General features: G+C 52.2%; 5 protein-coding genes across 5 annotated transcripts; 3 read left to right on the top strand and 2 right to left on the bottom strand.

Annotated features, from left to right (window-relative positions):
- Window positions 1-140: 140 nt before the first annotated feature.
- Window positions 141-2,219, top strand: N7498_000792 (uncharacterized protein; the record flags this gene model as incomplete). The annotated part of the gene is made up of 2 exons (XM_058447855.1): window positions 141-2,027; window positions 2,109-2,219. 2 exons carry the CDS (start codon window positions 141-143, stop codon window positions 2,217-2,219), a joined length of 1,998 nt encoding a protein of 665 aa, XP_058313266.1.
- Window positions 2,220-2,730: 511 nt separating this feature from the next.
- N7498_000791 (general substrate transporter) lies at window positions 2,731-4,466 on the top strand (the record flags this gene model as incomplete). Its single annotated transcript, XM_058447854.1, has 4 exons — window positions 2,731-3,163; window positions 3,226-3,841; window positions 3,909-4,151; window positions 4,205-4,466. 4 exons carry the CDS (start codon window positions 2,731-2,733, stop codon window positions 4,464-4,466), a joined length of 1,554 nt encoding a protein of 517 aa, XP_058313265.1.
- A 431-nt stretch (window positions 4,467-4,897) lies between these two features.
- On the bottom strand, window positions 4,898-6,863 carry N7498_000790 (MFS transporter; the record flags this gene model as incomplete). Its single annotated transcript, XM_058447853.1, has 3 exons — window positions 4,898-5,557; window positions 5,607-6,516; window positions 6,574-6,863. 3 exons carry the CDS (start codon window positions 6,861-6,863, stop codon window positions 4,898-4,900), a joined length of 1,860 nt encoding a protein of 619 aa, XP_058313264.1.
- An 849-nt stretch (window positions 6,864-7,712) lies between these two features.
- N7498_000789 (inositol polyphosphate kinase KCS1) lies at window positions 7,713-11,808 on the bottom strand (the record flags this gene model as incomplete). Its single annotated transcript, XM_058447852.1, has 2 exons — window positions 7,713-9,606; window positions 9,722-11,808. 2 exons carry the CDS (start codon window positions 11,806-11,808, stop codon window positions 7,713-7,715), a joined length of 3,981 nt encoding a protein of 1,326 aa, XP_058313263.1.
- Window positions 11,809-14,499: 2,691 nt separating this feature from the next.
- Window positions 14,500-15,589, top strand: N7498_000788 (DUF614 domain protein; the record flags this gene model as incomplete). Its single annotated transcript, XM_058447851.1, has 2 exons — window positions 14,500-15,292; window positions 15,351-15,589. 2 exons carry the CDS (start codon window positions 14,500-14,502, stop codon window positions 15,587-15,589), a joined length of 1,032 nt encoding a protein of 343 aa, XP_058313262.1.
- Window positions 15,590-15,723: the final 134 nt, after the last annotated feature.

Genomic DNA, 15,723 nt, shown 5'->3' with positions numbered 1-15,723 from the left:
ATTGAAATCAACAATACCCTCTTGATTATCTCTCATTCCACTTCAATTTGTTTGTAGATCGCGATAACGGTCACCTGACTTCGTGACGCCGCGTTCCTCCCCGCGTCGCATCGTGCCTCCGCCATCTCACCTGGGGCAAGATGCCCGATGTCATTGACCTGATCTCTTCGGATCCTCCGCTGCCAGACAAGCCACGGTTGCAACCACAGCTGCAACCGGTGCGGCAGCCGTCGCGTCCGATCCCCACGCGACAGCCGTCCAATTTGGGACTGATTTCGTCAGATTCAATTGACGTCTCGCTTTTCAATCACGATGATACCTTCGACGAGCCTGCGAGGAAACGAAGGCGCAGTGATGAGAATCGTTCGCCTCTCAGACAGACAACTACATCATGCCAAACAACACTCCCGGAGCGGCGTTCGTCGTGGCTATTCTCGGACGATGACTTTGGCCTCCCACCTTCAAACCCCGCAGTGCTGAAACGACAAGAACGCGACGTGGAAGAATCAGACCCGATTTTCTTCACTTCATCGGCACCGCAACCTGTATCTAAGCCCGGGCCGCCTGCACCACGAAAACCAAATCACGAGCCTTACGACGTGATTGCGCTTGATGACGATGACGACGCTTTCTTGAAACCCCCGGGAAAGAATTCGAACACAAGCAAGCCTAGAAAGAATCAGGACACAATAGAGGAGTTCAGCGATCCGTTCTCACTTCCTGGATTTACAGACTTTCTTGATGACCAGCCGGAGGCGCCAGTCTCCAATTCCGTGTTTTCTAGCAAGACTGCCGAGCTACTCTCCAGCCTCAAAGTGAATACTACACAGTCTAAACCAAAAACCACATCCAACCCACAGAAGCAAAAAGGCGGTGCAGTGGGAGGTATGTCACTTTCTGATCTATCTGACGGCGACGAACTGGAGGAACCTGTGGAGCCACGACGAGCGCCAGCAAAGAAATCAAGCAAGCTTCCACCCGAAGAGAAAGAGGCCAGGGCAAAGGTGCGAGCTGAAGCCAAGGTGCAAAAGGAGTTGGAACGGGAATTGGAGAAGAAGCGAAAGCAGAAGCTCAAAGAAGAAAAAGCAAAGGAGAAGCAATTGGCGGCAGACATTTCGGAGGTCAACAAGGCCAAAGTGGACAAGAAAGATTCTACACCGGAAATGATCGTCGATATGGCCAGTTCTATGGAGGAGAGCAGCGTGGGCAACCAGACCGTCGAGTTCATGAAACGGCTGGGAGTTGATCATAATTTCGTCTCGGCGCCGATCTCTAATGTGGTCAAATGGCGCCGAAAAAGGAATGCCAGATACAACGAAGCCGCAGGCCACTGGGAGCCGTGCGCATTCCACATCCAGGAAGAGAAGCATGTCTTGTGTTTGGTCCCTGCACAAGACTTTGTTGATATGGTTATTCCAGCACCGGACGGCGAGGAAAGGGAGTCACTAGAACTCCATGTTCTCCGGCTCAAAAGCGTTTATCTAAATTATACGGTCATCTACTTGATTGAAGGCCTGACAGCTTGGATGCGCAAAAACCGAAACTCTCGAAACAGGGCATACCAGGCTGAGGTTCTGAGACAATATGAGCAACCTCCTAGTAGCGAAGGATCCGGTACAGCCCGTGGTCGCAGCAGGAAGACCAAGAATAAACCGGAGACTACTCCACCCGTCGACGATGATACGATCGAAGACGCCCTTCTCGCCCTGCAAGTGACACACGGGTGTCTTATCCACCACAGCAATGCGGCACCCGAGTCAGCAGAGTGGATCAAGAACTTCACGGAACACATTTCCACGATTCCATACCGACGCCAACGCATGGAAGGCAACGATGCCGCATTCTGCATGGATGTGGGACAGGTCAAATCTGGCGAGGACAAACTCGACACTTTCGTCAAGATGCTCCAGGAAGTCAACCGTGTGACTGCTTCGATGGCGTACGGTATTACAAACCAATATCCCAGCGTTACTGATTTGGTCAGGGGCATGCGTATGCATGGACCCACAATGCTGGAAGATGTCAAGGTACGCGTGTTATCTCCTTGTCAATCTCGGCCCGCTCGTTTCCTCTACCGTCTTTGAATACGGCTAACAATGCCGAACTAGAAATCCGCGAATAAAAATGGCGCACTAACTGACTCGCGCGTTGGCCCCGCAGCCAGTAAGCGCTTGTACAAAGTGTTTACAGGATTGGACCCGACATCCACTGATGTCTAGCTTTGGGGTTGAGCTATTTGTTCAATTATCTTTGGCTTTTGGTACCTATTGGTGCATAGCAATGGAAGTACATTTCGAACCCCGAATGCTCCCGTTAATTCTCATTGGCACAAGACCACTACGTCTCCGCTGGACTTGTGCGCGCTAGAAATCTTGGAATGTCGTAAATCTGTTGCCTGCCTCCCTGGCATTGAGTGTGGAGCCAACTGAAGGGTCGGCACTTCAACCAGAGTGGGATCTGCCGAGCCCCCGAGCAAAGCTTACCCGAAGCTTGGCCACCGTAGGGCTGAAGGGTGTGTAAAGCCCTCTGTAAAATTTCACCGGTATACGGCGAGTATTGCAGTGGATCTGAGGGAGCTAACCCTAGGCGGACTCGATTACAGAGTTCCCCTGTTCCGCGATCGGCTGAGCTTTTTATCTCATCATATCTGATTGCCATCCGGATCAGATTTGATTGATAAGTCGCGCAGGGACCCTTGCCATTCACCTTCCAAGACTCTTCGGTGCGAGAATGGCACCCAGCCGCTGGAATATCAGCCCGATGCTGATGTTCTCGGTCGGTGTTTTGGTCTTGTCGGCTTTTAACTATGGTTTCAGTGATCAGGCTTTTGCTTCGTGTCAGGCGATGGACTCGTTTACTCGCCAGTTCGGTGTTTATAGTGAGAAAACGCACAAGTATAAGCTGGAGCCGCTATTCAAGTCCCTTTATAACAGTTTGAAGGCTGGAGGACAGATTCTTGGTTTGTTCCGCCTGTTCCTTTCTCATACATTGTGTGCTCATTGTTCCGTCTTCTCCTCAGGTGTCTTTCTCGGTGGCTATGTGAGCAATACATACGGACGTCGGATGTGCATCTTCGCCATGAGTGTATATGCGCTCGGCAGTACATCCGTCGTAATTAGCTCTAAGACAGTAGCCCAAATTCAAGCTGCCAGAGCCCTTCACTGTGAGCTCCATGCTTCTCCCAGCCTTGGAACAGTCCCGGATGGCTAACACCCCTGGCCTCAGATATCTACCTCGGTATGCAAATGGCCGTCATCCCAACAACCCTATCCGAACTCGCACCCGCCAAAATCCGTGGTGGAATGGGAGTTCTATACTGGCTGAGCATCAAAGTCGGAGGCCTCGTCGTGACATCCATCACCCGCGGAACCGAAAACATCAAATCCAACGCTGCATGGCAGATCCCATTTGGTCTGATTCTCATCATTCCTTTCACCGTGTGCTGTTTGGTATGGTTCTCCGTCGAATCTCCGAGATGGTTCCTTCTCCGCGATCGGCGCAAGGAAGCATTCGAGGCTGTCAGACGGCTCAAGTCAAAGGATACGTCCGACGAGGAGCTGCATGAAGAATTTGAGATTATTTGCGAAAAGGTTGCTCTGCAGCTCCAGAAGCGAAGCTTCAAAGATCTATTCACCAAGGAGAACCGACAGCGTACGTTTGTCATTGCTGCTTGCAATTTCTTCCAGCAAGCTACTGGTCAAGCGTTCGCGTCGCAGTACGGAACTCTGTTCGTGAAGCAGTTGAATTCCGTCAATCCATTTAGCGTATCACTGGGTACAAATGCGGTCGATATTGGAGCAATTGCTACTTCAGGATTGCTCATTGACCAAGTTGGGCGCAGGTCAGTCTATCTCAAAACTATAATTGTTCCTTTTCTTTTGATGCAGCTTGAAACTAATTTCATACAGGATGATGTTCCACGTCAGCTCAACCATGCAAACGACCTTTTTGATGACCATGGGCGCTCTTGGAACGGCAGATCCAAGCAACCTCGCAGCCAAAAAAGGCATCGTGGCCATGTTGGTATTATACAGCTTCAGTTGGTCTCTCGGCTGGGCGCCCCTTGTATACGTGCTCGGTGCAGAGCTCCCCTTGTCACCTTTGCGAGAAATGACACTACAAATTGCTTATACGGTTAAGTTGCTTACCGAGTACGTTTCGATTTCCCTGGATCTTGTTTGAACTGAATACTAAGTGGTGATAGATTTGCCGTGACTTTCTCCTACCCATACATGGAAACTGCCGATACACCAGGTCATGTCTATCTAGGTGGTAAACTCGGATTCATCTACGGCTCCATCTCGGTTGTGGCTATTGTCTTTGGGTTCTTGTTCATTCCCGAGACCAAACGCTTGGAGCTGGAGGATATCGATCAGCAGTTTGCTGTTTCGGAGGAAGATGATATCAAAAAGGTTGAGGATCAATCGTATACGGGGCGGACTATCTCTACTAAGGTTCCTAAATAAACACAAGCCCAAAGTCGACGTGCGCGGCTGTTCATACTGGCCCTGGAAGCAAAATAGGCTACTTGGTAAATAATATAGTAGTTCGATGTGTTTGAAGGGAAGTTTGGTAAGTCAGAATCCGCCTAGTTTTGTTCCAGTACCAAGTGTAGTGTCATGTTACCTTAAGAACGTGGCAGTCCTTCTAGAGCCTCGTTCCTCGTGATAATCTGTGTAGCAATATGATTCCCTTCAATTTAACATGCAGTAGGGGTTTTCTCTATCTCTCTTTGATTAGGATATGATTCGTTATATGTGGATCTTTGTGGACATCGCAAAAAGAACTAATATCTTGAAAATGGTCTCTATTGGCTAATTATACGTCTAGCCGGGGGAACGCTTAAGCGCCGAAACAAATATCGTGATGCAAATGGCCATATCGTGGTGGTCCTCGACTAGACGACAACACCGCGTTTCTTCCAACCTCTCCAGGCAGCTAACCAAACCACAAGAGCCACCCAAACACTGATAGTGCAGCCCACCGCCCAGTACCCATAGCACTTCCAACCATAGCACTGCCCATCAGGCGAACCGATCGCATCCAGGGCATTCTGGTAAGAACGGGAGTAGACAACGCCCCAGAGCGCGGCGCCGAGGGCTGGCATCATGGCGACTATGCCCCAATTCGTGGCGAAGTTCTCCACACCCCATACGACGGAGATGAGGATCGGTGTTAGTGAGAATGCACTGCCGTAGCCGAATCCAACTAGTGCGGTGGTGACATGGAAGACCGGTGGGTGGTCTATTGGGAGGGGGGATGAGAGTAGAAGGTATCCGATGGAAAGAAGGAGTGCGGATGGAAGTAGAAAGGTCATCCTAGAAAGCGTGAGACCGCCTGTTTCAGACGGGCCGAAGCGATGTCGGCTGTGCTCTGGGATCGGTGGGAAAAGATGTGTTGCTGGAGGTGCAAAGAAATCAGAAAGAGATCCCGTGAGGAGCCGGGCGATGGTCGAGGTCAAGGCAATTGTGGTAACATGAGTGGATGGGAGACCGGCCGGCGGAGGAGCAAGAGGAGAATAGAATCGGGGAGTGAGAGTCGGGATGATAGTGCCGAGCTGCTTGTGATTAGATATCAAGCATAACAAGTACGATGAAAAGACTCACGTTGTTGATGTACGACTCTCCCGGCCCAGTGACCAAGAAGAAGCCAGCAGCCAGCCACCACATCGTCGGATCCTGGAGGAAAACCCGCGTTTCATAGTTGAGGAGCCAGTTCTTCTTCCGACGTTCCTCTTCCTGGCGCTCCTTCTCACGCCTCTGCTCTTCCCGCTCCTGATCCGAAAGAGTCACCGACTCTTCATCATCGTCAGAGCCAAAGGTGCCATATTCGAGCACGGCCCTTATATCACTGCGTGGACGGAAGAAATCGCTCTCTTCGAGCAATCCACTGCGCTCCAGTTCTTCAACTGTCTCATCAATGTATTTCTCTTCCTCGTCGTCAACAATGCGCAGAGCGAATGTACCGATTATTCCAATGGCCAGAAGCAGCAGCCCCAGGAAAAGGAAGTATCGGAACACATCCACATCACCACGGCTGCCATCGGGATTACGCTCACACAGCACGTAAGTTCCCAGCTGACTCTGCCACATGCCACTCAGGCCGAATGCCGCAATGGGAACAGCAAGCATGATACCCTTGTGTTTCCCCCGGCCATAGTTCTTTGCGCATGTTGCCACGGCAGACAAATACATGCAGCTGGTGCCCATTCCGACCAAGATGAAGGCCACTATCATGACCCAGAATGGCCATCCGGTGCCACCAACATCCTCGGGTGGGCCGCTCTTGTATGTAAAGGCAGCGAGGAGATACCCCAGTCCAAATAAGATCGCCGACCCTAACGACAACGGCGACGGGCTGTATCGATCGCAAAGGTACCCAAACAATGGCACGAGCAGATACATTGCAACCTCCGCCGCAATGGACACCGCGTTAACTTGCAGTTGAGTGTAGCGAAGCCGGGTAAGCAGCAGATGCCCGTATAAGGAGAACGCGGTGATACTTCCAGCACCAAGACTACAAGCCGAACGTCAGCGTCGGGGATACCTATAGCATATGACCGGGCAACCATACCAAGTAACCACGCCCCAGACAAAGCTCACCACCCGAACCACCTCCCTGTGTATCTTCTGTCGATCACGCTCGACAATACCCTCCACCACATCGTTCAGCAGTCCATCGTCGGCATTACGGCTTCCGCTGTCGACCGAAAGGCGCGAGTGACTTGATTCCGGTTGTGATCGAGGATACGGTGTTGAATGCCCAGTGTGCCCTTCCGTATCACCATCTTGAAGCAGTGGCCGGTTCGCATCGAAGTCGCGCTTGTCGATCGGCGGGTCCCTATGGCCGTGGGAGCTCGTCATCGTGCTCGCCGCACGAATGGCTCGAATTTGGAACGGAAGTTCGTGAGATGAATGAAGAACGTGAAATTCGGTAGGTTTGTGACGGTGTTATATCAGGGCGGTCCGTCCAGCAGCCCCACCGGTATGTCTGCGAGGTCCTTTGCGGAGAAGGAATGGTTGGCCGTGTCAGCTGGGTGGATCAGTTGCTGTGTTGTCGCGTCTCCACCCTACGTCATTGGATTGCAACATAAGCTCTTTACGGGGTTGAGAGCTATTCGCAATGACTCCTGACGATAAAGGTAGTTGTACAGCTCATCCGCGATGACGCGAGAGGAGCTGGGGTTGGACTTATCGGAGGACACGTGACATCAAACGAGGCTTTACACAGGGAGATACGGAAGAGCTTAGGATAAAGGTAGATTCTTGTCTAATCGGAAATAGATCATATACAATACACAGAGCTTCGACCCAGGTGAACACGGGTCCGAAAGCCCAGAGATCCCGATTGGAGGGGTATTATCAATAAAACAAGACCGAGAAGTGAAACATGAGTGAAAAGAGGTAGACGGGGAATCAAGGGTTGCTTAATTCATACATGCCATCCAAGTGGAAAGGGGAATGAAATGAGAAGCACAAAATCAGCCGGGCTCTAAATGCATCCAGGCATTGGCAAGGGTCATTAAAGCATCCGTGGAGATCATAAGTCGTACTTCCCTAGGGAAGCTCGGCGCGAAAACAAATCAAGGCGCATAATGATAAGATAAACTCCGTCTATCCCCGAACATCCTGGTGTTGGAAATCAAGCCGAAATAAGGAGAAGAAAGATATAGAGAAGGAAAGAGGAAAAGGAGGATTGACAGATGAAGCACCTCAGAAGCTGACTTCACCCGCGTCGCTGTCCATTACACTCTCGTCCCAATATTGGTCTGAGGGCGTTTCGCGAACAGCAGGCTGTGACCCCAACGCGATGGCCTCGCCCTCGCCACGCTCGATGAACTCGTCTTGGGCAGCTTCTCGCATGATGCGTTGGAAATACATCCGTAGGGTGCGAAGGCCTCGGAGGTACCCGCGATCAATGTCCTGCGGATGGTGGGGCGGACAGGGCGTGTCCGGAGGTAATTCATCCTCGCCTGTCACACAATTGGCGAAGTCGACAATCTTCAGCTGAACATCAATGTTGTTGTGCCCATCTTCAGAGGCTCGTCGTCGTAGGTCGGGCCGTTCGTTAGTGGGACGACTAGGCGTTGAGGGAGGGGTTGCCTGCTCTCCGTCATACAGAATCAAAAGGCTACTAGCATAGAGACGGTATCGGTCCAGCTTTCGGATCATGTGTTCCAGCAGCGAGATTTTCTCCAAAATGACGGGGATTTTCTTAGCCACGCTGGTGTAGCTAACGCCATCGTAGAGGAAGCGAGTGAGTGCATCCTGGAATTCACGACCGGATTTTAGGTCTCGTCCAAAGTACTTGTCCTCGAAGATGTATTCCTGCTTTTTGACATTCCAGGCTTGCATACCACAAAGGCGAACACCCAGTTGTTGGGATGTGGTCGACTGGCACTTTCTCCTTTGCGATTTTTTCTTTTTCTCGCTCGCCTCAATGCCGTATTGACGAGTGCCCATCTTGAGATCGAGGACGCATGGCTTGTTCATGCCAGCCGTGAGATCTTCCAGTAGGAGGAAAAACTGAACTCGATCATCTTTTCGCAATTGCGCCTCCTTGGGATTGCTTGGCAATTCAGAACTGGCGTCGTCCTTCGCCCTTGCACGCGAGGCGTCCAAAAGTTTTCTACTAGGGGTTCCAGCTTCAATGTCATAGGGCCCAATGGTAGAGGCGCTTTCCGAGACTGTGGAAATGGAGGACGAAGAATTGACTTTGGGGATGGAGTTCTCAGGCATAGATGCATCGCCTTCCATTGAGAAGATTTCATCCTCTCTATCCCCACCGTAACCTTCGTCGTCGAAAAACAGGAGCTCGCCATCATTGCGGGAGTTGATACTTCCACGTCTTTGCAGGCCACCTCCTGAGTGCCGCCGCCTCATCTGGCCACGATGAAGAGAGGTTGCTCGATCTGGCTGCTCCTCGGTCTGAACCTTTTCGAGACGGTTACGATTGTCCTCAAAAGCGGTGGAGGCCGATGACGAAAGTGTTGGGCCTTCCGGATTGGACCGCGCGATCTCCTTGGCAGGGGTTCTCAAAGTCTCGATCTTACCCAGTGACGACGGGCGACTATTAGCTGCGTGCTCTTCTGACAAGTTTCCACGCTGACGAGGAATATCTGAGCTGGCTCTCGGTAGATGAAGGGGGCCACGGGCGTGTCGCCGATGATGGTGAATGGCTGGCGGGCTGAAGACTTCCCGGAGCACCTGTTCCTGGAGTTTCCTGTTGACTGTAGTCGCACCCCAGATCTTTGTGCGTTTCTTCAGTGATGTGGAATCGGAGTCCGCTGCTACATGATCGAGACCGTCAGCCGAGCGGGGCCGGCCCATCACGCTGTCATCTGCAAGACGCGGTCGTTGAGGACGAGTGAATAGATCGGCGGGGATGATATGACGGTTGTTCTCGAGAATGACTTTGGGAATTACCCCAGTAACTTGACTCTGACTGACGATTCGCTGGGGTTCCGGAGCTTCCAGCGTATGGGAATTAATTGCCGAAGATCCGTTAGTCTGACTTGCATTGAGAATGCTTCCGTTTGAACGGTCGGTATTGGCTCTGAGGCGTTTCGAGGTCTTCGAAAAAGTCACGTTCAAAACGCCGATGTATCTGTGACAAGTTAGATCATCAAACAATATCGGACCCTCTTCGGGGAATAACGCTAAACGCATTGATGCCAGGTGACGATCTTGCCACACTACCATCATGATGGGGTAAAGCATACCTGGGAAGGAACACTAGCATATCAGGATGCCTTTTTTCAATGCGCTCGTAGAATTCATTCTCCCGATTGTTGAGCTGCTTGCACACTGCCCGTCGCGAGAAGCGGAAAACAGTGGTATGACCCCCAACCTGATGCCTGTACGGCTTCAGTTCCACGGCTCCAAGAGGCCCTGCGGGTTTCGACTTGCGTCTCAAAGGGAACCGGGATCGTTGCGTGGGCGTGGCGGTCGGCGTTACCTCGAGGTCGTCGGTGAGGCTAGATTCATCATGCATTGATTGAGAACTCTCGTCCGCGGAGACAATTTCAGACTCTCCAGTGGAATCATAACTGTGTTCGGAAACCGTACTCAAGGACTTCTCTGGCAGGCCTTCTGCCGGAGACCGAAGATCCGGAAGCTCGCCGGAGAGGATCTTACTTTCATTTTTAGATCGAAAGGATATATCCACATGGCCGACTTCCTGCTCCGCAGACTCTCTACGATCTTGGGGCACTAGCATCAGTTCATTGCCTTTCTCTGCAGCGGAAATTTGAAGTGTTTCCACACTACCCGAGTCCGCCAGTAATTGCTCGGAAAGATCAACCCCTTCCGGAACTGTGCGCTTATGAGGGAAATAAACAGCAGAGGAGATTTGCTCGTTCTCCTCTTCCTCTTCGAATTGGGCGGATTCCCGACGCTCTCCTTCCTCGAAAGAGCTCAGTGAATCAGCAAAGTGTTCGACATGAGGTTCTCTTTGGAAGTAATCGCGACTGCGCTCCGAATACTGGGTCGGGATGCTTTTGGAGAAGGAGGATCCGCGGCCGCCACCCGGAGTCAGATGAAAATTGCGGATCTCCTCGAGGAGACCGCGTGGCAGCGCTTGTGGACGCCGCTGGCGGCCATCCTCCTGGTCGGCTTGTTGAGACGTGTTCATCGACGTCGCTGACTCGGGTGACGGACCATGGTCCAATGAAGGGAGAGAAATACTTTTGCGGAGTATCCCGTCCTCCTCTGCTAGGGTATGAAGTTTCGGGTTTTCGGGCTCCATGGTGTGATCCCTCAGATCAAATGGCTCATCTTGCTGCTTAGTGCGGTCGTCCCATCGTTTACGGTCGGGCGACGTCGTGTTTTCTTTAAACAAGCCAAGGTAATGGCTAGACTTGCGGCTGCGCACGTTAGAGGCAGGCTCCGCGTTGGCAAGGTTTGCCTCAATTGCGCTATCCACTCGCCCACGGCGACCCCTGGTTGAGCTCTCTTCGAGAGGAATACCTCGAGAGGAGTCTGCAAACGAAGTATGAGGTGCGATCTCCGAACTAACCATCGGCCGGTCCTGGCCGGACGACGAGGGCGTTAAGGACCGGGGGTGGTGAGATGCATCGTCTATCAAAGACGGAAGAAGACTGCGTTCAGCCAAAGTGTCTTGAGAGCTGCCAGCTTTCGTACCTGTTTCATCCGAAGGCCCAATGTGCACAGACGGAGTGATTGTCTCCCCCTGCTGATCTTTCACGTGGTCCGAAGAAGAGATGGACGAGCGCAGTAGAGACGAGCGGGGGGCATTGGTGTGAGAAAACAGAGGCGAGGAGCGCAATGGGAGATGTCTGCGGACGTCAACTTCCATGTGGGAAGGATCGACGTGGGAGCGGTGGGGGGAGACCTTGGATATAGGACTTGGGGACCCAGGTGTATCATCCAGGCCGGGGATGGCATTCACCGGGCGCTCATGATCCGAGGCCCTTTCGGGGGGCAATTGTGGGGTATTGGCGCCGCTATCCGAAGGGAGATAATGTGTCGCGAAGATACTGTCTCTCTCGGACAATTGTGGGCTATGGATGGATTCAGGGCGGGATAATTTCTCCAAAGGAATCGTGGAGGTCCTATTTAGGGCGAAAGCAGATACGGGCTGGGACCATTGACGGACCGTTGGGGATTCAGCACGCGATGGAGAAAGCACCCCTTGAGCCCCCTGGGACCGGTGGTCCTGCGACAAGTGGTGACGTGGGTTGCTCTGGGAGAGCTCTGCCTCCTCGGAGCAATCATGATGGACGGGCGTAGCAGGTGTCACCAGGGGGTCATGTAAAGTGTCTTCGGGAGCGTGCGGCGGGTTTGACATGGAGAGGACATTGGTCAGGGTTGCCCGGATCGGAAAGGTATGGAAGCGGGAACAAGGCGGGGTGCTGGTTGGATATGAGGGATAAAATTGGGACGCCGGCAGATGGACGTGGACGAGACAGATGAGAGGCTGGCGTCACGAATCTGAATAGAGACGAGTTAGTGGGAGGAAGACGACAGGGGAAGGAGATATCTCGAGCACGTTGGGCGAGGGAGGAATCTTACAGGTAGAGAGCAGACCGCAAATCGGTCAGAAAGCCGGGATCAGGAAAAGGCTGAGACGCTGGGGGAGAGAGATAAAGGATCGAGAGAACCTAAACGGAGTCGGGACGGTAGCACAAGTGACGCCGATCGCCCGTCACCGCCTGGAAGTGGATCGTTTCCGATCTCAAATTCTTGATGATAAAGAGTGGAGAGCAAGAGGAGTAAAGTGGGAGATGGGAAACGGGGAATGGGAAGTGGGAAATGGGAAATGGAGCAGACCGATGGATGAAGTCACCGGGCTGTTCCTTTCTGTCTGTCCTTGGCTGACTCCCGTCAAGACTTCCTTTTATGCTTCTTACCTACACCTCTGCCCGGTGCAGCATCCGCAGTTATCTTCAGTATCTTCCAACTCACCCACTCTCTTTCCATGCCAAATCCTGCAAACCTTGACCTGGGATCCCTGCATACGGCCAAGGATGTCCTGCAGTCCCTTGAATAGGGCTCCAGGCTTGAGGCTCCGGGCTCCAGGCTTGAATATGACCTCGACAGAACAAGCCAGCTGATCTCAATCCAGGAACCGGAGATCTCGGAATGCAGCAGAATAGGCGTTCGATTTTACACTTGCAGCTCTCGCATTCACCCCCATCTCCGAAACCTGTGGGGCAAGGGATAACAAGGTTCTCGGGTCGATCAGGCGATTCTTGGAACGGGCTTTGTTCACGCCTCTGCCAATCATCGTGTCCGTTGGAGGTGGCGTGGTACCACGATGGTCGGCCATAGGTGCCAACCGTGCCAACCGTGCCATTTCTCTGTGACCCGAGTCGATCCTCCGTCTGCGATTGGGGAGAAGCCCCCCTAGAAACATTCTCGACTCTCCTGACAGCCACAAGTATTCGGCTTCTACATGGTCCGTATAAGCTACCTCGTACAGTGCCATAGGATCCAGTAGCAGTTCTAAGATCAACTGTTTATTTTCTTATCGGTCGCTGGTGCCTAACAATCGACAGGGTTTGCAGTATTAATGCCTAGGTGATACGTCGAAACCAAGAGATTCGGCGGTCGGGCCTGATCAAACATTTGGAGCTTGGCCTCGGTTTTTCATGGAGTTCACAGGTTCCCCCAGTATTATCCAGGCAGCTGAGCTGCTCACGAAAGTAAAGAGGGTCCGCCACCATACCTGAGACACGGTTAACGGTTTGATCGCTGTGCGTCAAGGGCGCGTGATCTAGTATTGAGTTTGTACGTCAAGAAAACGTTACACGAGCATTCACCCTATATACACCCTTAGCCAGGAACAGGATACCGAGGGCACGCTTCTCAAAATTGAGTCAATCCATCCAGGGGTCGGGTTGGAAATGCAAAAAATTGAAGCGCTTCACCGACTCCTCAAGTTGCCCGCCTGTTCCGGAAATCCACCCACCGGAAAGCCGACTGTACTTTTTGCAAAGAGGTTTGGTGTTATGTTTGGAGCAACCGATAGTTAATCAAGGATGACATATCCGGAGAGATAACTAAGTCAGTTATACCAGTCAACACACCTACCATGGTGATAAAATCCTTTTGAACCGGACCGGGCTCGGAGTAGCAGAGGCCCGCTGCGGTGATTGACCCATGTCAAGAACCAACGCAATTTAAAGTGAGAAATAAACTAGAAGTTTGAACCCCGCACTGGAATATCTATGCCAATCTCGATCCTTTGAATCTGGATTAACAAGTCCTGTAACTGACATTCAAAACCTTTACTTCTCATAGTCGACGACACAATCCAAGCTGTGTATCTCTACGGCCCACTATACAGGGCGCTTTCCAGCGGAGCGAGACCAACACCTACGTAACTAATTATCTCCCAAGCCCTACATTACGGATCCAGCAGTCACGGGCTACCGAGTGACAACGCTCCTTAGTGCGCCCAGCTAAAGTGTGATGAGAGGGACCACGGCGCCCAACGGGAGGAGCCGGGCGGGTCCCAGCCCAACCAGAGCGAACAGCCATGTGAAGCAGATGCATTAGTGTACCCGGACCACGCTAAACAACCAAGTTCATAATGAACCTCGAGCTCTCAAGCCACTCATATCGTCCATTCCCCGCGTAGCTCTGACCTAGCCCCCCCCTCAGACAGTCTGTATCTCCACTTCGGTGGTTTAGCATCCTCCGTGTCTCCCCCGTCACGCGCGTTTCCCACCAAACACTTCCTATGGAATTAGACTCGTTCCATTCACGCTGTCGAGCTGCTGTCGCATATCGCCTACAAGCGGACCGACGGATGATCTGTTAGCCGAGCGTGTGCCGCCCAAATTAGGCTCCAGGGGCGAGCTCTTGCGATGCAGGTCACAGCGACAAACTCCCTAGCCACCTATTTCCTTTCTCACCCAGGGGCTGAGGCTTGACTGGACAGTATACATAATTCTGGCTCTTCAGCTGCACCTGAGGTCTTTGAAGCTCAAGGGGGCAATATAGAGAGTGGCGCATCGCTATCGCCGGCATCAAAATGAGTCGCCCACTACATCTGGACACGCACGTGGGACATGATCGGAGATACTCGTTCATGGAAACTCCTCTTGAGATGCATTCCACCGCGCAGTTTCCAGAGTCAAATTCCCCTCCGTCAGTACCCACAATGTCGAGTTCAGCTCAACAACCGGCGATAGAACCACCCAGCGAACAGCTTGAACAGTCAGCCCACCGCTTTGCTTCAAATGAAAAAGAACGACATCTACAAGAGGAGGGTATTATTCCCACATACTCAAACTATCCACCGCCAGACCAGCATCCTGCTCACTATGCACCATATGCCGAACCTCCTCAACATCCCCAACCTGTTCAATCGCCGCTATACTCGTACAGCCCCCGCAGCCAACCCCCAAATTCACCAGGGCCCTTACCAGTAAAAATGAACCCCGAAGCCCCCCAAAGAAGCGAAACCTTTTCTGTCGCCCCCGATGCAAATCCACTCCAGTCGCCGAAATTGCCATACTTCCCACCTCCCACCGCCGCACCGGCTTCGCAAGCGCCCACGGTCGAAGACTTGAGCTCGTACCATCAGCCCGGACAGATAATGCACCCGAATCAAGAGGTACAAGGTGGGACCTGGAGTCACGGGCTTTGCGAATGCTCGAACATTGGAACGTGTTGTCTAGGTGCAATCTGCCCGTGCATTCTATACGGCAAGACGCAATACCGGCTATCAATGAAATCGCAAAAGGGGGACCCGACCAATATGCTGGGGTACGAGATTTGTAATGGATCTTGCACTTGCATGGCTCTGTTGTGCGGGTGTCAATGTAAGTTCACCCATGTATGGATTACGAGATGCCGCGGAATGCTGAACTTTTGCAATAGGGCTACTGGCTACCATCCAGCACACTCGAACGAGAAAGGCATATGATATCAAGGGTAATATTGCATCCGATTATGTTCGGGCGACCTGCTGTACTTGTTGCACTTTGATTCAAGATGAGAAGGAAATTCAGAAGCGAGAAGAGCTGCGGGCCCGAGCGACGCTGGAGCGAGGTGCAACCCTCCTCTCTCCATACACGGCCCCAGGGCCCATGACGTATTCCCCGCCACCGGGGAGGTGAACGTTTACTGTCTTCTCATGGCGTCTATGCAGCATTTTATATCTACAATAATTTTACTTTTAAAATTTCCATCGTTTATCCGTGGACCTTGGGGTTCTATCCATGCTATATAGATCGAGATGTGTATGGAGTGT

This window comes from Penicillium cinerascens, assembly GCF_028974065.1.
Source record: "Penicillium cinerascens strain IBT 15544 chromosome Unknown contig_16_segment0_segment0, whole genome shotgun sequence".
NCBI lineage: Eukaryota > Fungi > Ascomycota > Eurotiomycetes > Eurotiales > Aspergillaceae > Penicillium > Penicillium cinerascens.
The sequence above is the reverse complement of the archived record's forward strand: the minus strand, read 5'-3'. Positions and strand labels throughout refer to the sequence as shown.